This window comes from Triticum urartu, chromosome 5A (assembly GCF_056163025.1).
Source record: "Triticum urartu cultivar PI428250 chromosome 5A, HENAU_Tu73, whole genome shotgun sequence".
NCBI lineage: Eukaryota > Viridiplantae > Streptophyta > Magnoliopsida > Poales > Poaceae > Triticum > Triticum urartu.
Window position 1 is genome coordinate 13,372,514 of NC_141877.1, and position 23,169 is coordinate 13,395,682.

The 23,169-nt window shown below is 46.2% G+C and overlaps 1 protein-coding gene and 1 long non-coding RNA gene across 2 annotated transcripts; one reads left to right on the plus strand and one right to left on the minus strand.

Moving 5' to 3' along the window:
• The first annotated feature begins 2,549 nt into the window (after positions 1-2,549).
• LOC147967482 (uncharacterized) lies at positions 2,550-7,926 on the plus strand. Its single transcript, XM_087525314.1, has 3 exons — positions 2,550-3,113; positions 6,739-7,128; positions 7,218-7,926. Exons 1-3 carry the CDS (start codon positions 2,605-2,607, stop codon positions 7,561-7,563), a joined length of 1,245 nt encoding a protein of 414 aa, XP_087381440.1. The 5' UTR covers positions 2,550-2,604; the 3' UTR covers positions 7,564-7,926.
• Positions 7,927-8,090: 164 nt separating this feature from the next.
• Positions 8,091-11,584, minus strand: LOC125555433 (uncharacterized). Its single transcript, XR_007304700.2, has 3 exons — positions 11,164-11,584; positions 9,540-10,331; positions 8,091-9,379 (listed from the first exon to the last, which is right to left on the minus strand). It is a non-coding gene; the product is annotated as an uncharacterized LOC125555433 (long non-coding RNA).
• Positions 11,585-23,169: the final 11,585 nt, after the last annotated feature.

The window sequence follows — 23,169 nt, forward strand, 5'->3', positions numbered from 1 at the left end:
TATGGACGTACGAAGCTAAACCACAGGTCAGCTAGATTATGCATGTACTAGTGTGTAGTACGTCGGCAACCTCAAAATGCCTGCACGTAAAGCTAATTAGAGGATGAGCTAGCGGATGCATATGAATGTTGTACTGATGCGTATGTTTATATGTTTTCTTCCTTGTATATCCTGCATTTAAGAAAAGAAAAGAAAAATCTTCCAAATTCAAGATTAATTTATGAAGGTTAGTCAAACAGGAGAGAAAGAAAGAAAGTCGGCGATCCACGATTTTTTGTTCTTCTTTTCTTCCTTCATTTCTTAAAATATCATGCACAAGTATTAACTTGTCTTTTGTGGTATAAAATTCCGTCGAACAGCCGCAACTACAGAATTGTAGTCACGGCCTAGTCCTGTAAGGATGTAGTCTAGCATCTCCGTATGCCGTATCTGACACCGGACAGCCAGCAGCTGCAAGTTCATCTCCATGGCTCTTCATCTTTACCATATAGGCAGCGCTTGTCATAGTGCCCTTCTTGATGGTGGTGATCGCAATTCCGAGATTTATAGTCTGAGACTACGACTAAGAGGTTAAGAGGGTCGTCACCGTTGTCCATAGATCAAAGGTGGACTCCTTCCCAACAATCCAGGGCCTGTATAGAGGATTCGGCCCCATGGCTAAAGTCTTCTCCGCCTATATGATCTCAACCATCTTGGGCGGAGAGGTGTCGGTTTTGTCCAGCCACCACTCACCTGCGCACCTCACATGGGCTCCAAGGATCTGCGCCTTTCAGTGGATGAAATTTCCTCTTGCAAACTTATCAGATGGCGGCGCACCAAGGACGAGGGTGACAGCCGTTGACAAAGACATGGAGGCGGCGACGATGTGGTTTGGTTTTTGTTAGGCTGATCATAGTGGGGAGTAACTTAGACTAGTGTCATATGCATGACTCTAGTCTAAGTTATTACCTTCATATTGCAAAGTAACATAATAGCAGTGTTATAAATGGATTTATTTATTAGCTTGTAGACTCATCCTTTCTCGGGAATAGCTATGTTATAGTGACATATTATGTTACTCTAAACACATCTCTCCTCATTAACTACATGCCACATAAGCAAAAAAAATTAGAGTGTGCTATGTTACTACCTAAGGCCCCTTGCAATGCTCCACCTTGTACAGATGCTAAGGTTATCATGTAGGCAAAAAGTCTGATGTGGAAAGATAATTAAGAGGAGAAAGATGAGTGTGATGACCTCAGAAAGAAACAATGCCAAGTGTGAGAACCTAGGCAAAACACTTAAAAGAAGAATCCCACCAATGCATATAGAACTTTAGTTGCAAAAAAGTTTGGTTTATTTTTCTAAGCACCTTGCAGTGTACATGGTCTTAGAGGTTGAGATAGCTACCGAATAGAGAGAAGTAGTTGAAATTACAACAGAATAGATACCAGAGAAGAGTACGGCGTACCAGGGCACCGCGGCCACCATCTCGACGACCCACCTCACCACACCGGCGAGAGAGCATAGCCCGAGAGAATCCCAGGGAGTTGCGGAGCCAAGTCGCACGAACCGCCGTGCCGGCTAAGCGCCCAGATCGGCTCTCAGCCACCGGGAAGAAAATTGGTGTTCCTTTTTCTTTGGGAGAAAGAGAGTGGTCAATCGGTTGAGACTTGAGGAACACAGGCGGTAGCTTTTTGTTGTCAATGGAGAGAGAGGGTCTGTGTTTTACGGCTGGAAATGGACGGACATCTCTGCCTTCCATCGATTTTGTACTCTAGTAACCGAACGGATGGGAAACGGAGAGACGGCTCGTCTTCAATCGATTCCACGTTAAAATTTGGTGATATGGCTGGGTTGCTCACGTGGAGATAATTTTGATTTTGATAAAGAACATTTCATTGAATTGATTTATCAAGATGATACAGCCATATCAAAACAATATCCAGCCTCTGCATAATATAACACACACAGTCAACAAGTCCAAACGACTTAAAAATAAACATTGTTTTGCAGAAAAAATAACTCATTACAACCTATGGTGGGGCACATCATATACGTAGATTACACCGCCATCTATAGAGGGAGAAAACCTCTTTGACCATACACTCCAGCCGTGCAGACGCAATTATAAAAAGATCTTTGTCCTCCGACTTCCTCAAGATAGATCAAGTACGAAGCCATCGCATACATGCATTAATAACCTGCAATACATTTATTACTAAAACCACATCACTCCTGATAAGCCACAATTCCCAGCAAAAGGCAGCCGCCCCATAAAAATATATGCAAAAAATTGTTTATCAATATCCCGCAACCAATTGCCGAACATGTTACATATACTACGTGAGGGGGCATGGATCTCCTAGGTGTATATAGCATATGATTGGGAATTAGCATCTGTGTTGTGCACGTTCTTTTTACCTTTTCCCTCTGGCAGTTAGGACGTCCATTGCTGTCAATCTGGTTTAGGACATCCATTGTAATGTGGTTGGTCCAGAAAATAGCAGTGGCCCCCAATCCATGCCGAAATTAGCATCTCTCTCGGTACATAAACACGTACGCGCCAGCATGCAAAAAAATCTAAAAAAGGTGTGAATCCCACCCACTTTACGTTAACCGACCATGCACGCCGATCAACTAGTACCGGCGGTCGTCGCCGCCGTGGCCGTGGTGTGCCTGCTCATCACCGGCCGCGTGGACGGCCAGGACGAGTACGCCCCTGGTGGCGCGGCGAGCCAGGAGGTGGAGCCGCTCGCCACGAACCAGAACCCCGGGCAGATCCTCCCGCAGCCGGAGGTGATGCCAGTGCCCGGCAATCTGCTCCCTAGGCCGGGGGCCGCCCTATCCCGGCCGTACACCGGCGGCAACTCCCGGCAGCAGCCGACGACCGAGCCGGAGCCAGAGACAGAGGCGGAGCAGCAGCCGGAGCAGACGACCGAGCCGGAGCCACAGACGGAGGCGGAGCCGCAGCCGGAGCAGACGACCACGAGGGAACCGGAGCCGGTCACGCCCACGCGCGACCAGGGCGATTTCTACCGCACCGGCGCGACGCCGACCACGCCAGAGCCGCCGGCGACGCCAACCTCGACGGAGACGTGGGAGACGCCGGCGACGCCGTCTGTGCCCGTGCAGCAGGGTTATACTTAGTTGTTGCACATGCTTAAATTGTATCTGCAGGCAGAAGACTCCTGTGAAGACCAATACCAACACTCCGGTCAAGAAGAAGACTCTAGGAACTCTAGGAACCAAGAGAAATCTGCTTCCTTGGATTGGGGGATGGATATGCTTACTTGTAATCTGTTCTGGACCATGCGTGTGTGTGTGTGTGTGTGTGTGTGTGTGTTAGCTCAAACTGTTACTTGAACTGGTGTCTGGGGTAGCTGTTTGTGTGTGGTAACTCAAGCTGGAGCTCGAATTTTAAGACTATATTCTGGTTCATCTACTATTATGCAGAACATTTTCACTTGTAATCTGATGCAAATTATCTGTATTTTCACTAAGGTCATGTCAAAAATTTCCACTAACTTTATGCATCTCTTCTCTCCAAACAATGCACATTATATTCACAGTTTACTTTGCTCCATTCACTTGAACACCACATTCACTGTACATCATAGGCAGAGAGGAAGTTTACACTTTTATGCATCTGTATATTTATATCTATACATTCACAGGCTTCATGCATCTTTCCATCCATCTAGACAGAGAAGAAGTTTACACTTTTAGCACAACCACCAGAAGCAATGCACACATAGAAGCACAAAAAAAAAATCACAGGTTACATCTACAACTACAGTGTTTCCAATCTGCCTACTATTTACATCACACAAAGTCTCAGCATTTCTTTGCTGAATTTCACACATCATCTTGTGTGCATTCTTCAGGTGTCGCCGCCTTCTCCGCTGCTGCCACCGACGCTGCCCTTGCTATTGCTCCAAGAAGCAAACGGTAAGAAGCTCCACCCTGCAGGTACATCTCTCAGGGCCATGCTGGTGTTGCGCGAGGTGGTTGCATGAAGAGCTACGGTGGCGCTGCTGTGGGGAGCCAGCGACGCAACGAAGAGGCAAGGGCATGAGGCGAGCGACACTGCCAGTTGCGAGGAGGAAGAAGGGAGAGAGGAGGCGACGCTAAGCAGCACGGAGACAGCTAGGGCTGCGAGGCGCCAACGGCAGCTACTGGAGCACACGACGAGGAGATGGAGTTTGGGTTAGATGGGGCAAGGGGGGGAGAGAAGGGGGTGGCGGCGGCGGTGGTTAGAGCTGTGGGGCGCCGACGGGAAGGGTTACGGCGGCGGCGCACTGTTCTTAGCGACAGAGGAGGGGATCAAGAGGAAAACAGGAGGAAAAATATCTAGTTGTATTTGGTATAGTGCATGGAGGGCGCATGGGTATAAAAGTTCCCTCCTCGACCAACTTTTGGGTTTTGATAACCTGCATGGGGCCTTCTCAGCATGCACGAGTTCAGCCCAAATATCTGCATAGCATTCACGAACAAAGAACAGCCCATCAGCTGTTCACTAGTTAGCATGCATGAGCGAAGCGGGAGACAACTTGTTTTAAAAAATATTTGGAATTTTTTTAAAAAAAATTAAAATTTTAGAAAATGTTCATAATACCAAAAATTGTTCAAATTTTCTAAAATGTCCAAATTTTCTAAAATTTTCAAAGAGATCCATATTTTCAAATTTTGTTAACATTTTCAGAAAAAACTTCAGAATTTAAAATTTCGTTTAAATTTTTAATAAAAGTCGAATTTTGTTTAGATTTTCAAAAACTGTTTGGATTTTTCTCAAAAAATGTTCAGATTAAAAAAATAAAGTTTAAAAAGATAAAACTTTCAAATTTTGTTTCGATTTCAAAAAAAATTAAAATTTCAAAAAAAATGTTTAAATTTTCAAAGAAAATAGTTTTTACATGTTTCAAAAAAAATTCACATTTTTGAAAATACTGGTTGCTATAGTACCGACTGACATGTTTAAGCAGATGCAAGCTGCCAAACAAAGTACCAATTTAGCATGTCTCAGCAAATACACCGCTACCAAACAACAGCAAATATATGTACTCAGCATGTATCAAAGGAGAACAACCATGCTAGGTTCGGAGTGCTACCAAACACACCTGTAGCGAATGGTGGTGGCTAGCGCTCGGTGTCGGTGGTTCTGAGTTTGTTGGGGCCAAGGGCATTTTCATCCAGAAGAAAAATAAGGGACATATACAAGACAATGTTTTCACTAAAATTGACCTCGGTAACTGAAGTGGGAGAATTGGAGTGGCATTTTTCTGAATTTAGAATTTGGAGTGGCTTTATTTGGAATCACCAAAATTGGAGTGGCATTTATCCAATTAACCCTATTTATAAGAAATATGAAAAATTACATTTGCTCGGAGAATAATTTTAACTACCCTCTTAACATCAATTTTAGTGACATGGTATGCCTCACTCCAAAAACAATGTACCATTGTGAACATTTCTACTTGAATTTTATAATTAATCATTTTCCTCAAAGCACATTCAACACCCCTATATCTTTCTTAAACTGATGGGTTCGATAAGTACATTTCTGATCTGGTAGTTTGGCTATAATTCTTTGGTAATTTACATGTTGTTACGTGCATATTCCAGTTGTAAAATTCCCCTAACTATAGCATTGACACTCTACTCACCATTCTAGTCGCGCCTGGATCAGTATTGTGCGCATCCCACCATGACGTGGCTGCACATGCCAAGGGAGGTGCGTGACGTGGTTGGACAGGGTACAAGTTCTCACTGGTGACAAAAGGACGAAGAAGAGCCTAAAGGTGTTGATGCTGGTTATCATGGTGTTGGTGTAGATGACAGGATAGTGGCATAGATGCATTACTGATGTGGTTGAGTACAGTTTGTAGCTGGTAAGGAGGAAAAACGAGCAGAGTTGGGTGCAGTTGAAGCCCAACAAGTATTACTGGAGCTACCTCCACCATGCCTCGAGCCTAAATTAGAGAGGACCTATTCATTCATTTGTTATCTTGATTTTGTGATTGTTCAACAAGTCTATTGGATTATCTTTTTATGGTAAAGGTTTCCCATTTCTTTGTCCTTGAACACAAGCTGCATTGCATTATGAAATGATTATACCTTTTATTGTTTATGTGATCAGTGGAATTTTCACAATACCATGTATGACCAAAACAATGTATAGAAATCAATTTTAGTTGACACAATATTTGAAGTTATGGCCAAACTATAAAACATCAAATATTATTTATAAATTTGTCTGGCTATTATCATTTATATTAGTCAAGATGTGCGTTGCACGTGCACCCGTATTTATCGATAAAGCAAACCAGCCACAAAAGAGTGTTGTGTACGGGATCTTCCCTTGGCAGTTAGGACGTCCATTGCTATCAATATGGTTGAGGACATCCATTGTAGTGTTGTTGGTCCAAAAAATAGCAATGGCCACCAATCCATGCCGAAATTAGCATCTCTCTTCGTACATAAACACATGTACGCGCCAGCATGCAAAAAATTCTAAAAAAAGGTGTGAATCCCACCCACTTTACGTTAACCGGCCATGCACGCCGATCAACTAGTACCGGCGGTCGTCGCCGCCGTGGCCGTGGTGTGCCTGCTCATCGCCGGCCGCGCCGACGGCCAGTTCGAGTACGTTCCTGCCGTGGCGAGCCAGGAGGTGGAGCCGCTGGTCACGAACCTGAACCCCGGGCAGCTCCTCCCGCAGCCGGAGGTGATGCCAGTGCCCAGCAATCTGCTCGCTAGGCCGGAATACGTCGCGCAGACGGGGTTCATACCGGGGGCCTCCTTAGCCGGGGCGTTCACCGGCGGCTACGTCCCGCAGCAGCCGACGACAGAGCCACAGCCGCAGCCACTGCCGGAGTCGCAGACGCCCAAGTGGATGCCGGAGACGCAGACGACCAAGTGGGTGCCGGAGCCGCAGACGCCCAAGTGGATGCCGACGCCAACCTCGCCGGCGACGCCGTCTGTGCCCGTGCAGCCGAGTACCAGCGGCGGATCGTACGCTGGCGGGGCCGCCAACAAGCAGTTGGACGACGACGGAGAGCCGGTGGACGGGCTGAGCCCCAAGGCCATCGAGAACATCCTCAAGGAGCACAACGCATTCCGCGCCAAGGAGCATGTGCCCCCTCTCACGTAAGCACTGGACATGCAAGCATGCATCTCGCGGCGGCCGGCGCCGGAGACGATGATGACAACTCGGCCAACTGGATGGATGGATGCAGGTGGAACGCGACGGTGGCCCAGTACGCGCAGCACTACGCGAACGAGCGCAAGGGGGACTGCGCGCTGAAGCACTCGACGGGGCCGTACGGGGAGAACCTCATGTACGGCGAGGGCAGGGCGTGGACGTGGCGCCACACCGTCGACGAGTGGAGCGACGAGAAGCAGAACTACCACTACGGCTCCAACAGCTGCGACGCCGGCAAGCAGTGCGGCCACTACACCGCCGTGGTGTGGAAGCACACCACCGCCGTCGGCTGCGGCCGCGTCACCTGCACCAGCGGCGACACCCTCATGGTCTGCAGCTACTACCCGCCAGGGAACTACGACGGGGAGAAGCCATTCTAACTCATCATATCATCATCCTCAGCATTTCTCTCTTAATTAATATTCCATCTGATTAATCGGTTAATTAATCACGTAGTTCATTCTCCGCATCCACACGACAGTAGAACAACTCCAGTAGAATGTGCGTATATTTTTTAATATTTCTTGCACATACATAACATGTGCAAAAATTAGCAATCTTCTGAGATAAAGCCTTGCAGCTGCTGGTAGGAAAATACCAGGTGTGCAGTATTTTTTTTTCGGGTAGGTATTGTATTTTTTTTCTCACTTTGAGATTGCTTTTACCACGCTTGTCACGTGGTAGGTAGGTATTGTATTTCGTTGCCAAGAACAACTTATGATGTTTATTCTTAACCAAGTAATGTGCTTTGTTTTTTGTAGTAGAGAGAATACTTTACTGTCCTATGTAAGCAGTTGTCTTTTAACAATTGAAAGTTGCGTCAATTGATAAGGAGGTTCCAAGAAAAACGATCGAGTTTTTTTTCGCAAGGAAATTTTTTCATACATCAACCACGAGCGTCAAGATTACATAAAGGGCACCTCTAATATATAGATGCCCAATAAGCTATAACTAGTACATATGCCCGTGCGTTGCAACGGGCTCCTCATCTCTATTGTAACGTCTCCATAGGGCACGGCAGCCTCGATGAGCGCATGACCCCGGCGTCCTACTCCTCCACTCAACAATTCATCCTAGGGGGATGTAGCATGCAAACGATGGGGATGAGGAGACCAAAAACCATGATATGCAAAAAAATATGTTCTTATCTAGATTCCATGCAATGGCGCACTATCATATCAAGATGCGAGGGCAAGGAGGCAATCATCTCCGTTCATGTTTTTTACCCCAAGAACGAATGCACGCACATGTCCTATGGGTAATAGATGCAATGCCCTAACCTTAGGAAAGACATTTGCTTGCATTATCTTTGGCACACCAGATTTATTCCATTAAGAATGAATACTTACCCTAACTTTATTTCTCTCAATACTAAAGCCAAAATGACACGAAAATAAGTGTTAGATTCTACTCTTTGTTATACTGCCTTTTACTTACAAAAACTTCAGATAGATACCTTGAATTTATTATTTATTATGCATGCCTCAAGTTAATCATCTATTTATTTTTAAACATAATATATTGAACTGGGGATTTCTAAATATTTTGGTGTAAGATGTATATTTACTCACATAACATTGAAGTATACAAATACTTGGACATACATATATACCCAGCCATGTAAATATGAGAAGTTCGTTATGCGTCATCTATAGTGATAGCTCTGTTTGTCTTCTCTATTTGTAGACGAATTTCAAGATTTAATAATGTTGCCAATTCTGACCAATCCATTGTTACATGCATGTACGTACACATATGTATGAGCCATTATGCTAAAAAGGCTAATTTAATAGAATCATTAGCCGAGACAGCATGATGCCATTGTTATTACCTTTGCTACCTGTAGAAATTCAGTCAAATATAAATAGGCACTATATGCTAGACTACATGATGCCATTGTCATTGCCTTATTGCACACATGGCTCTGGCTGCATGCATACTACTGTGCCCAAGGCCAAGAGTAGCTCTCGTTGAGGCAGTCCTCTTCTGGTGTCATCGATCTACCACCAATACAAATCTCTTTTGCTGAAGACAATCTCACCATAATCTTCAGGACTTCTATTAAAACTGGGCATTCATGTTAGCAGATAGAGAGGGAAACGTGATGTCGTAGTATATATGAAGAGAAGTATAACTGACAATATACAATAATGAGCTAATTACTACGATGAGTTATTTCCAGCGCTGCATCCCCTCCTGAACATAGGAATTTTGTTAATTCAGTACGTATGGAAGGCAAGAGCGTCAGACATAAAAACTGACAATACATATGCCTGTCGCTAAACTTAGGTACTAATAAGATGAGATGGACATTGAACTTCTAAACAAATTAATGGTAGGTGATGCAAGAAGGCACCTGTCAATGGCAATGCACCATTTAATGTTGATAAAATCTGGAACAGTTAACAGAGTCTGCAATGCTGACTTCCCTTGTTGACTCTGGTGCAACTCCTGCAGTGATAACCAGAAATCTTAATAAAATTAAATTGAAAAGTGGACAGAACACACATTATGAGTGAACCATGAACAATACTTGATGCTAGAAAATCTTGTATTGATGTGCTCAAGGTAATTATATGCTATGTCTTTCACCGAAGAATGAAGTATTCGCTAGCTAGTTGTGCATTGTAAGCTTCTTCTTTAAAAGAATTACTCAATGCAAACTTCTTACTGAAATGGATACTGCAGAACTTGTGCTACTTGTGCTGCATCATCAATCAATTCATACTATCATAAAAAAAATGTATCACAGCCTTTGGCATGAGCAGTAGCACATCATTCTCACCTGGAGCAGTTACCTGAATAAAAATGAATCAAAACTGCAGGAGATATTGTCCACGCATTTAGATCTGCAGCTTTACTATGCCTCAGCATGTTTGTGTTTCCCCAAACCATCTTCTTTTCCTGGACCTCTATTTCCCTAATGAACACGATGGCTTATGATTGTGGTAGCCTCATGAGATTGGGAGAGAACACTACCATGTGAGACACGAAGCCCTCATCCTCAGGGAAGGTCAAACTAAATAAGATATGTGGTAGTATGGACGTTGAAGACGATGCTTAACAGCCAGCAGTCAGGTTGACGTCACTATTGTGTGCACCAACCCCATCGCCGGCGCAACCGGCCATGGCCTTGTGCACCTTCTGTCTGCATGACCAACCAATTTCAGTTAAAAGCATTGTACAAAAGTAGGCACAAATTAGTAGAACGAAAGTGGAAAGGAGTAAATACTGGAATATATAACTGTTGATATTGATTTAGCTATTAAAACAAGAATCCACACCAAGTAAGTTCGTAAAGAAAATCCACACCAAGAGATAAGAGACCTTAGATGGACATGATCTTTTTTTGTAACTGAATCCAGTTTATATGGTTTCTTTGTAACAATATATGGCCGGCTGCTGCATTAGAAGTGGTACTTTGAAGGATCTGTTCGTCGCAACACAGTAGGATCTGTTCATTGATCTGTATTAGATAGCACACCTTTAGCTTGTAGTGCAGATTTATTGAAATTGACAGTGCCACACTCCAAAATCAGTTATACTCCACAATCTAATTTTAGCTCTATATATTCATGTAACTGAAGAAGTAGTACATCTGCGGCAGCATGCCTCTTTTTGGCCCTTACATAATTTGCTGAATTGAATTGCAATCATGGTACTGAAAGGACACATGAGGACATCCAGTTTGCATGAAAAGTTTTCTGTAAGAATAAATCATACACTCTGATTTCATCTAATCACAGGAGCTGGTGCCTAGGCAGGATCATCCACCTCATTCCCAGGCTCAGTGGCATCACACGTGAACACACTTGACCAAATTGCACAAATAAGGTAATTCCAATCAAAGGTGATGGTGTTACTATTGCTATGAGCAAGCAGGATGCATAGTGCATGAAATCGTGATATCAGTAAGAAGTTCTGATAGCAGCCACGCCACAATCGAGGTCTCAGAATAACAGAGTAGATGGGGAGGGTACCTGGGTCGTTCGGGAGAGGGAGATCGAGAGTGACCACTGCTAGGGCACAGGGGACGTCCGGTTCTTGCAGTTACGGATGCCGACGATAGGATCCGGCGACAAATTATTGAACGCCGGCGAGGCGGTTGAGGGAGACGATGGTCTCCATCCCGCCGGTGCTCGTATTCCCATGCGACGATGGTCTCCATGCCGCCGTGGTCCCCATGCATCTCCTGGACTTGGGACGGGAGGAAGGCTGCCGAGCAGTTCGAGGCTCGAGGGAGAGGGAGGCGACGGAGGGATGTATACCGCTGCTCCCGGCGTGGAGTTCGGCCGCGGACTCAGCGAGGAAGGCGGCGGCGGCGGCGCGCCCGCTCGTGCGCGGGGAACAGGAAGGGGATCGTGGCGTGATGTGTCTGTTGAAAGGATTGCGGGCTGAATGTACTAAACTACAGGGACGTTTCTACAAACAACGAAACGCTACCTTAAATTGGCCACTTAAAAAGGATTGCGGGTTCAATTCCTAAAAAGCACAGGGACCTTTGTGTAAAAGAGCAGCGACGGTGAAGCCGACACACTTAGTTTAAGAAAAATTGGTGCTTTATTATTAGGGAAATATAATAGGGCTTAGTCGCTTTTTACATCATCAAGGGTCAAAAAAAGTGCTCTAACAGGTGTCATATCTCTACTTTTTTTTACTCTAAATTTACAGCACCCCTCCAAAACAGCATCAAACGTTGCAAATTTTCAACACCTGGGCCTTTGGAGTAGAACAAATTCGGTCGTGTGTAAATCTCCAGCTGTCGTGATCCAAGCGAGTTTATGGCTAACATGGTTTCTTTCTCTTCTAACATGTCATATCACACGTTAATTAAAAGAATTTCGTAAGAAGGTAACTTGTCACGAGTAAATTGAAAGAACACGCTACATATATAGAAATATATTTGGAACTACCTCATGTGGCGTCGCATACGTGGTGAGCATTCAAAACTTGATAAGAAAAAGAAAATACAATCAGAATTTTTTTTTGGAGTGGCAGAGAGATCAGTCCTCGGGTCCATTTCATCAAGGAAACCTTTGATAGGGTTCGGCATCAAAATGGAAAATTGAGCTGTTTCGGCGTGTACCGGCATATCTAGAGCCGCTCATTGCGGTCTGAAGATTAGTCAAACAGTCGGGAAGCTCACCAACGAGGAGTAGTCAGTCATCCTCTCCAGCAAGACCTCGACTCACTCGGAGGTTACTGTCGGGGGTATAAATACAGGGTATCCTAAGTATATGAATGGCCCACCAAAAGGCCCTAACCCATTGAAGATACGACCTGGAAGATTATAGGCGAGAAGGCAACGTCACGGTGGCTTGGAGAGGACCAAGTCCCTACACTCGGATCCCAAGGAGTCTCACAGGCAGGAGTAGTCGGCCAAGAAGATGACATGACAGGAGTAGTCGGCTAGGTCAGTAATCCGCAGCTACCTAGGATACCTCCCAACTATGACATCTTAAATACAATAGTTAATTACCCAATGATGGCATAATCTGGTTAAATATGACAGTTATTAGCAGTATATGCCAGGAAACAGTCGGCCGCACCTAAAGCCATGAACAACATTAGCACCAACCCATTATGTACCCCCTCCTAGCGCACTCTATATAAGCCGGGAGGGGAGCATCGGCCTGAGGTTTGAGCATTCACGCCTTGTACCTTACGCACCCTGTCCATCCGAGGAATGACGGCCTGCTCGTGCTGCTTGAGTAGTTGCGTCCCAAACTAGAGCAACAAGTAGCGTCGGTGCACCTGCTGCGGCGGCACTCCCGCTGGTCCTCCTTCCTAGGCAGCAGCGTCGGTGACGATGCTGGGCACAGGAGTACGTGGAGCTAGCGCCTCGGCGAGCAGAGCAGAAGGCATGCGCGCGTGGCCACGAGCGCAGAGTCCGGCAACGGCAGCAGGCTCTCCGGGAGGTGGCACCGGCCATGGCGACACGGGACAGTGTGTGGTGGTGTCGACCACGACATGGCGAGGCAGCGGGAGGCGGCGCTGGTGGAGTCATGGGATGTGTGGGTGGAGAAGAGAAAGAAAAGGGAGGAGATAGAGAGGTGGGAGGTGGGTGGATGATATATAGGACCAAAATTTGACCCAAATCTAGGATAGAAATTGGTCCAACAAACGAAAAAATGAAATGGGTCCCTACGTTTTGGCCAGGAAAATGAAATGGGCTCTTGCGTTGGGCCTCGTTTCTTGTTTGCGTGGACCAAAATAGACATAGGTGGACGAAATGATTTCCTGTGTTAGAGTTGGCCTAAGAGCACCACAATGGTAGGGTACATAATTCTTTGCGTGTACCGAAGAGGGCCAGAACCGGTAGAACGATTGCATCTACATTCATACTCCTAGTATTTTCCTAGTATTGTTAGGATTATATCCACAACATCATCTCTAATAATTATGGTACTTCCAGAGGAAATATCTGATACTTCCACCCCTAGGGTGCTCCCGGTGCTCCAAAATTCCGTAACACATTTTTAAATGTTTGAAAATTTTTGAAAAAAATTCAGCACATTGACACAACATCAAAATATGTTGTAAAAAAATGAAATCAAAATTTGAAACAAAGCTCGAGAAACATAAATGACAAATTCAATAGTAAATAGTACACAACATAAGTTGGGCTTTATATTAGGCCAATTATCACATTGGTGTCCATTTTGTCATTTTTGTATCTCGAGCAATGTTTTGAATTTTGATTTGAATTTTTTTAACAACATTCATTGATGTTGTGCCAATGTGCTAGAATTTTTTCAGAATTTTTTGAACATTTTAAAATATGCTACCGAGCTTGGATCACCGGGAGCACCTTAGAGGGGCAAATTTTTGTGTTTTGACCCTTTTCCAAAACCTATTCGAGATTTGACCCTAAGTTGAAAAAATTTCGAGATCTGACCCTTTTGCTACCGCGAGAGTCCATGGCGATAGGGTCTAACAGCCTACCGCCAGGGACTTTGGCGGTAGGTGAGGGAGTTCAGGATTAGGGGGTCTCCGGACAGCCGGACTCTATCCTTTGGCCGGACTGTTGGACTATGAAGATACAAGATTGAAGACTTCGTCTCGTGTCCGGATGGGACTCTCCTTGGCGTGGAAGGCAAGCTAGACAATACGGATATGGATATCTCCTTCTTTGTAACCGACCTTGTGTAACCCTAGCCCCCTCCGGTGTCTATATAAACCGGAGGGTTTTAGTCCGTAGGACAACATACAATCATACCATAGGCTAGCTTCTAGGGTTTAGCCTCTCCAATCTCGTGGTAGATCAACTCTTGTAATACTCATATGATCAAGAATAAATCAAGCAGGACGTAGGGTTTTACCTCCATCAAGAGGGCCCGAACCTGGGTAAAACATCGTGTCCCCTGCCTCCTGTTACCATCCGCCTTAGACACACAGTTCGTGACCCCCTACCCGAGATCCGCCGGTTTTGACACCGACATTGGTGCTTTCATTGAGATTTCCTCTGTGTCGTCGCCGTTAGGCTTGATGGCTCCTACGATCATTGATAGCGATACAGTCCAGGGTGAGACTTTTCTCCCCGGACAGATCTTTGTGTTCGGCGGCTTCGCACTGCGGGCCAACTCGCTTGGCCATCTGGAGCAGATCAAAAGTTACGCCCCTGGCCACCAGGTCAGATTTGGAAGCTTAAACTACACGGCCGATATCCACGGAGACTTGATCTTCGACGGATTCGAGCCCCTGCCTTGTGTGTCGCGCGGTCACGATGAGTATGATTTAGCTCTGCCATCAGACCGTATTCAGGAGATCGCACCGGCGGCCGCCCCGAGCCTCAATTCGGAGCCAGTTGCGCCATCCATGGAGGGGTGGATAGACCCCGTCACGGAGGCCGTATCCTCAGCGGCGATCGAGCCGAATATCTACCTTACCCTTCACGAGAGCCGTGTTGTCAAACTGCCGGATCCTTCTCCGGCCATGGACTCCGAGCCGCCTGCGCCCGTTCTTGTCGAATCCGATTGGGCGCCGATCATGGAGTTTACCTCCGCGGATATTTTTCAACACTCGCCCTTTGACGACATACTGAACTCATTAAGCTCTCTCTCCATGTCAGGAGAGTCCTGGCCGAACTATGTCCGGCAGGATTGGGATGTGGATGACGAAGAAATTCGCCGCCCACCCACCACCCACTTAGTAGCCACTGTCGATGACTTAACCGACATGCTCGACTTCGACTCCGAAGACATCGACGGTATGGACGACGATGCGGGAGGCGAAGAGGAACCACTGCCCACAGGGCATTGGACAACCACCTCATCATATGATATATACATGGTGGACACACCCAAAGAAGGCAATGGCGACGAGACAATGGAGGATGACCCCTCCAAGAAGCAACCCAAGCGCCGGTGTCAGCGGCGCTGCTCTAAGTCCCGCCAAGGCAAAAGTGGCGATACCGGCACAGGAGATAATAACACTCCGGACAGTGCCGAAGACGGCAACAATCCCCTCCAGGAAGATTTAGGGCAGGAGGATGGAGAGGCCAGCCCTCCTGAGAGAGCGGTAGATGGAGAGGAGGAGGATGATAATTACATGCCTCCCTCCGAAGACGAGGCAAGCCTCGATGACGATGAATTCGTCGTGCCAGAGGATCCCGTCGAACAAGAGCGCTTTAAGCGCAGGCTTATAGCCACGGCAAATAGTCTTAAGAAAAAGCAGCAGCAACTTCAAGCTGATCAAGATTTGCTAGCTGACAGATGGACTGAAGTCCTGGCGGCCAAGGAATATAAACTCGAACGCCCCTCCAAGTGTTACCCAAAGTGCAGGTTGCTACCCCGACTGGAGGAGGAAGCACCGAAACCTACATCCCCGGCGTATGACGCGGCTGATCGGCCACCTCATGGGCGTGACAGAGAAACATTCCAGCCAAAAGCTCAGCCTGCACCCCGACGCCATTCAAATAAAAAAGGCATGGGGAAATACGCCAGACCTGCGAGATGTATTGGAGGACAAAGCAAAACATGCAAGATCGATCTACGGATCACGGGGGCGCGCCACTATGCGAGACGATAATCGTCACGCCGGATACAGTAAAAGTAAGTCCGGCCGGGCCGAACACAGCGGGCAAGACTCATTTGAGCTGCGTCGCGATATAGCCCAGTACAGAGGCGCCGCACACCCCTTATGCTTCACAGACGAAGTAATGGATCATCAAATCCCAGAGGGATTCAAACCCGTAAATATAGAATCATACGACGGCACAACAGATCCTGCAGTATGGATCGAGGATTTCCTCCTGCATATCCACATGGCACGCGGTGATGATCTACACGCCATTAAATACCTCCCACTCAAACTCAAAGGACCAGCTCGGCATTGGCTCAATAGCTTGCCAGCAGAGTCCATTGGCTGTTGGGAAGATATGGAAGCCGCATTCCTCGACAAATTTCAGGGCACTTATGTGCGACCACCAGATGCCGATGACTTGAGCCACATAATTCAGCAGTCAGAGGAATCGGCCAGGCAATTCTGGACACGGTTCCTAACAAAGAAAAATCAAATCGTCAACTGTCCGGATGCAGAGGCCCTAGCAGCTTTCAAGCACAACATCCGCGACGAGTGGCTAGCCCGGCACCTTGGTCAGGAAAAGCCGAAATCTATGGCAGCCCTCACGACACTCATGACCCGCTTTTGTGCGGGAGAAGACAGTTGGCTGGCTCGCAGTAATAACATATCAAACAACCATGGTACTTCGGATACCAAGGACGGCAATAGCAGGTCACATCGCAACAAACATAAGCGCCGCATTAACAGCGACAATACTAAGGATACGGCAGTCAATGCCGGATTCAAAGGCTCTAAACCCGGTCAGCGGAAAAAGCCATTCAAAAGAAGCACTCCGGGCCCGTCCAGTTTGGACCGCATACTCGATCGCTCGTGTCAAATACACGGCACCCCCGACAAGCCAGCCAACCACACCAACAGGGATTGTTGGGTGTTCAAGAAGGCCGGCAAGTTAAACGATGAAAACAAAGATAAGGGGCCACATAGCGATGACGAGGAGGAGCCCCGGCAGCCGAACACCGGAGGACAGAAGAGGTTCCCCCCACAAGTGCGGACGGTGAACATGATATACGCAACCCACATCTCCAAGAGGGAGCGGAAGCGTGCGCTCAGGGACGTATATGCGTTGGAGCCAGTCGCCCCAAAGTTCAACCCATGGTCCTCCTATCCGATCACCTTCGATCGTAGGGACCACCCCACTAGTATCCGTCATGGCAGATTCGCCGCACTGGTCCTAGACCCAATCATTGACGGATTTCACCTCACTCGAGTCCTCATGGATGGCGGTAGCAGCCTGAACCCGCTTTATCAGGACACAGTGTGCAAAATGGGTATAGACCCCTTGTGACGCCCCGAGACCGATGCGCCAGGTGTCTTCCGGTTATTCGCTGTTGTTGCCTTGCCTTTCGTTTGTGTGTTGCATCTTGCCATGTCATCATCCGCATTGCATCTGCATGTTTTCAAAACTTGCATCCGTCCCGGTCTCTTCGTACCGTCCGTTGTCCGTTCTGAGCCCAGACACACTTGCACGCGCCCGTGGCATGTCCGAAATAGTATTTTATAAGTTGCTGGAGAATATTCTCGGATTGGGTTGAAAGTTGGTGTGCGGTCTTATTTTAGTGTAGATAGACCGCCTGTCAAGTTTTATCGCATTCGGAGTTCGTTTGATTAGCGCAACCGTTAAACTATAGCGGCATTATAGCCGGTCTAATGTCGGACGTTTTCGGTCTCCGGGCCTCTCTCTCTTCTCTTCTCTCAACTCGAGCTTTCTGCTCTGTCCGCTGTCTACCGCCAGACCCCGAAACCCTCTCTGCACAGTACATAGAACCCCTCATGTGCGCGTCCGAAACTTCCCCGGACCTGACCCGGACAGTCGTCAACGTTGTGTCCGGGGACGCTTCGTATGTCATGTGCACTGCCTTGCACATGATGGTGTTGTACGATCGAGCCCGTGTAGGCCCCACCATAAAACTTCGGACAAAATCTCTATCATATGTTTGTTCTGGCTTATTCTGCAGGCCAATCCTTTGTTTTGTTTTGATTGTGGTATTCGAGTTGCTTCGAAGTCAAATGTGGATTCCATCCCTTGTCTAAGCGGTGTTCTCATACTCCTATGTGAATGCAATCCTTCTCGATCTTCGAGCTTGCCATCTCAATTTCTTCTGAACCGGTGTTCTTCTCGTCAAGTGGATCCGTTCATTTTCGACAGTCGCGAGATCAATTCTCAGTTCTTTGCAACGGTGTTCGTTTCATCCGTTCCAAGTTGACTTTGTTTTTCCCACCCTCCCTCCCTTGTTTTTCTTCAAGGACTCAGTTTTCTTAATTCGTTATCCATTTTATGGATGTGAAGTTTCTCCACTCTTTTCAATCAACGTTCTTACACGGTGGTTCTCTTGAAGATGCTCTACATGTTCGTCATTATTCGTTATTTTCCTTCTCCGGTGGACTCAACTCAAGCTTTCGGTGTTTATCTCTTATCCTTTTTTTCCTCATTTCAAATACCTTCTCATACCGGTGCACCTCATAATTGTTCACCCCTCGCTATTCATTTGTTCCTAAGTGCTGAAGCTATCTCAGAAGATTCTAGTTTCCATTCTCAATTCGTTCAAGTTCTTTTGAGGACGTTATCCCATTCAAGCCTTTCTCTAAGACCTCTCTTATTTTCCCGGAGTTACTCTCAATTTTTTTCCCAGAGTTATTGAAGGAAATATGCCCTAGAGGCAATAATAAAGTTATTATTTATTTCCTTATATCATGATAAATGTTTATTATTCATGCTATAATTGTATTAACCGGAAACATAATACATGTGTGAATACATAGACAAACAGAGTGTCACTAGTATGCCTCTACTAGACTAGCTCGTTAATCAAAGATGGTTATGTTTCCTAACCATGGACAAAGAGTTGTTATTTGATTAACGGGATCACATCATTAGGTGAATGATCTTATTGACATGACCCATTCCATTAGCTTAGCACTCGATCATTTAGTATGTTGCTATTGCTTTCTTCATGACTTATACATGTTCCTATGACTATGAGATTATGCAACTCCCGTTTGCCGGAGGAACACTTTGTGTGCTACCAAACATCACAACGTAAATGGGTGATTATAAAGGTGCTCTACAGGTGTCTCCAAAGGTACATGTTGGGTTGGCGTATTTCGAGATTAGGATTTGTCACTCCGATTGTCGAAGAGGTATCTCTGGGCCCTCTCGGTAATGCACATCACATAAGCCTTGCAAGCATTGCAACTAATGAGTTAGTTGTGAGATGATGTATTACAGAACGAGTAAAGAGACTTGCCGGTAACGAGATTGAACTAGGTATTGAGATACCGACGATCGAATCTCGGGCAAGTAACATACCGATGACAAAGGGAACAACGTATGTTGTTATGCGGTCTGACCGATAAAAGATCTTCGTAGAATATGTAGGAGCCAATATGAGCATCCAGGTTCCGCTATTGGTTATTGACCAAAGACGTGTCTCGGTCATGTCTACATTTTTCTCGAACCCGTAGGGTCCGCACGCTTAAGGTTTCGATGACAGTTATATTATGAGTTTATGCATTTTGATGTACCGAAGTTTGTTCGGAGTCCCGGATGTGATCACGGACATGACGAGGAGTCTCGAAATGGTCGAGACATAAAGATTGATATATTGGAAGCCTATATTTGGATATCGGAAGTGTTCCGGGTGAAATCGGGATTTTACCGGAGTACCGGGAGGTTACCGGACCCCCCCCGGGAGGTATATGGGCCTTAGTGAGCTTTAGTGGAAGAGAGGAGAGGTGGCTAGGGCTGGGCCGTGCGCCCCTCCCCCCCTAGTCCGAATAGGACAAGGAGAGGGGGCCGGCGCCCCCCTTCCTTCTCTCTCTCTCCTCTTTCCCCCCTCCCGAATCCTATTCCAACTAGCAAAGGGGGGGGGGGAATCCTACTCCCAGAGGGAGTAGGACTCCTCCTGGCGCGCCCTCTCCTGGCCGGCCGCACCCCCCCTTTGAACCTTTATATACGGAGGCAGGGAGCACCCCTAGAGACACAAGTTGATCCACGTGATCGTATTCTTAGCCGTGTGCGGTGCCCCCTTCCACCATAGTCCTCGATAATATTTGTAGCGGTGCTTAGGCGAAGCCCTGCGACAGTAGTACATCAAGATCGTCACCACGCCGTCGTGCTGACGGAACTCTTCCCCGACACTTTGCTGGATCGGAGTCCAGGGATCGTCATCGAGCTGAACGTGTGCTAGAACTCGGAGGTGCCGTAGTTTCGGTGCTTGATCGGTCGGGCCGTGAAGACGTATGACTACATCAACCACGTTGTGCTAACGCTTCCGTTGTCGATCTACAAGGGTACGTAGATCACACTCCCCCCTCTCGTTGCTATGCATCACCATGATCTTGCGTGTCCGTAGGAATTTTTTTGAAATTACTACGTTCCCCAACAGTGGTATCAGAGCCTAGGTTTTATATGTTGATGTTATATGCATGAGTAGAACACAAGTGAGTTGTGGGCGATATAAGTCATACTGCTTACCAGCATGTCATACTTTGGTTCGGCGGTATTGTTGGACGAAGCGGCCCGGACCGACATTACGCGTACGCTTACGCGAGACCGGTTCTCCCGACGTGCTTTGCACAAAGGTGGCTAGCGGGTGACAGTTTCTCCAACTTTAGTTGAACCAAGTGTGGCTACGCCCGGTCCTTGCGAAGGTTAAAATAGCACCAACTTGACAAACTATCGTTGTGGTTTTGATGCGTAGGTAAGATTGGTTCTTGCTTAAGCCCGTAGCAGCCACGTAAAACTTGCAACAACAAAGTAGAGGACGTCTAACTTGTTTTTGCAGGGCATGTTGTGATGTGATATGGTCAAGACATGATGCTAAATTTTATTGTATGAGATGATCATGTTTTGTAACCGAGTTATCGGCAACTGGCAGGAGCCATATGGTTGTCGCTTTATTGTATGCAATGCAATCGTGCTGTAATGCTTTACTTTATCACTAAGTGGTAGCGATAGTCGTAGAAGCATAAGATTGGCGAGACGACAACGATGCTACGATGGAGATCAAGGTGTCGCGCCGGTGACGATGGTGATCACGACGGTGCTTCGAAGATGGAGATCACAAGCACAAGATAATGATGGCCATATCATATCACTTATATTGATTGCATGTGATGTTTATCTTTTATGCATCTTATCTTGCTTTGATTGACGGTAGCATTATAAGATGATCTCTCACTAATTATCAAGAAGTGTTCTCCCTGAGTATGCACCGTTGCGAAAGTTCTTCGTGCTGAGACACCACGTGATGATCGGGTGTGATAGGCTCTACGTTCAAATACAACGGGTGCAAAACAGTTGCACACACGGAATACTCAGGTTATACTTGACGAGCCAAGCATATACAGATATGGCCTCGGAACACGGAGACCGAAAGGTCGAGTGTGAATCATATAGTAGATATGATCAACACAGCGATGTTCACCAATGAAACTACTCCATCTCACGTGATGATCGGACATGGTTTAGTTGATTTGGATCACATAATCACTTAGAGGATTAGAGGGATGTCTATCTAAGTGGGAGTTCTTAAGTAATATGATTAATTGAACCTAAATTTATCATGAACTTAGTACCTGATAGTATCTTGCTTGTTTATGTATGATTGTAGATAGATGGCCCGTGCTGTTGTTCCGTTGAATTTTAATGCGTTCCTGGAGAAAGCAAAGTTGAAAGATGATGGTAGCAATTACACGGACTGGGTCCGTAACTTGAGGATTATCCTCATTGCTGCACAGAAGAATTACGTCCTGGAAGCACCGCTGGGTGCTAGGCCTGCTGCTGGAGCAACACCAGATGTTATGAACGTCTGGCAGAAAGCTGATGACTACTCGATAGTTCAGTGTGCCATGCTTTACGGCTTAGAATCGGGACTTCAACATTTTGAACGTCATGGAGCATATGAGGTGTTCCAGGAGTTGAAGTTAATATTTCAAGCAAATGCCCGGATTGAGAGATATGAAGTCTCCAATAAGTTCTATAGCTGCAAGATGGAGGAGAACAGTTCTGTCAGTGAGCATATACTCAAAATGTTTGGGTATAATAATCACTTGATTCAATTGGGAGTTAATCTTCCAGATGATTGCGTCATTGACAGAATTCTCCAATCACTGCCACCAAGCTACAAGAGCTTCGTGATGAACTATAATATGCAAGGGATGAATAAGACTATTCCCGAGCTCTTCGCAATGCTGAAAGCCGCGGAGGTAGAAATCAAGAAGGAGCATCAAGTGTTGATGGTCAACAAGACCACTAGTTTCAAGAAAAAGGGCAAAGGGAAGAAGAAGGGGAACTTCAAAAATAACAGCAAGCAAGTTGCTGCTCAAGAGAAGAAACCCAAACTTGGACCTAAGCCTGAAACTGAGTGCTTCTACTGCAAGCAGACTGGTCACTGGAAGCGGAACTGCCTCAAGTATTTGGCGGATAAGAAGGATGGCAAAGTGAACAAAGGTATATGTGATATACATGTTATTGATGTGTACCTTACTAATGCTCTCAGTAGCACCTGGGTATTTGATACTGGTTCTGTTGCTAATATTTGCAACTCGAAACAGGGACTACGGATTAAGCGAAGATTGGCTAAGGACGAGGTGACGATGCGCGTGGGAAATGGTTCCAAAGTCGATGTGATCGCAGTCGGCACGCTACCTCTACATCTACCTTCGGGATTAATATTAGACCTAAATAATTGTTATTTGGTGCCAGCGTTAAGCATGAACATTATATCTGGATCTTGTTTGATGCGAGACGGTTATTCATTTAAATCAGAGAATAATGGTTGTTCTATTTACACGAGTAATATCTTTTATGGTCATGCACCCTTAAAGAGTGGTCTATTTTTATTAAATCTCGATAGTAGTGACACACATATTCATAGTGTTGAAACCAAAAGATGTAGAGC

What these genes read in the sequence shown, in the direction of transcription:
- LOC147967482 (XM_087525314.1), top strand. Translation starts at nt 2,605, where the DNA reads ATGCACGCCGATCAACTAGTACCGGCGGTCGTCGCCGCCGTGGCCGTG. An exon ending in ACGCCGTCTGTGCCCGTGCA is followed by an intron (nt 3,114 to 6,738) that starts GCAGGGTTATAC and finishes TCTGCTCGCTAG; the next exon opens with GCCGGAATACGTCGCGCAGA. An exon ending in GAGCATGTGCCCCCTCTCAC is followed by an intron (nt 7,129 to 7,217) that starts GTAAGCACTGGA and finishes GGATGGATGCAG; the next exon opens with GTGGAACGCGACGGTGGCCC.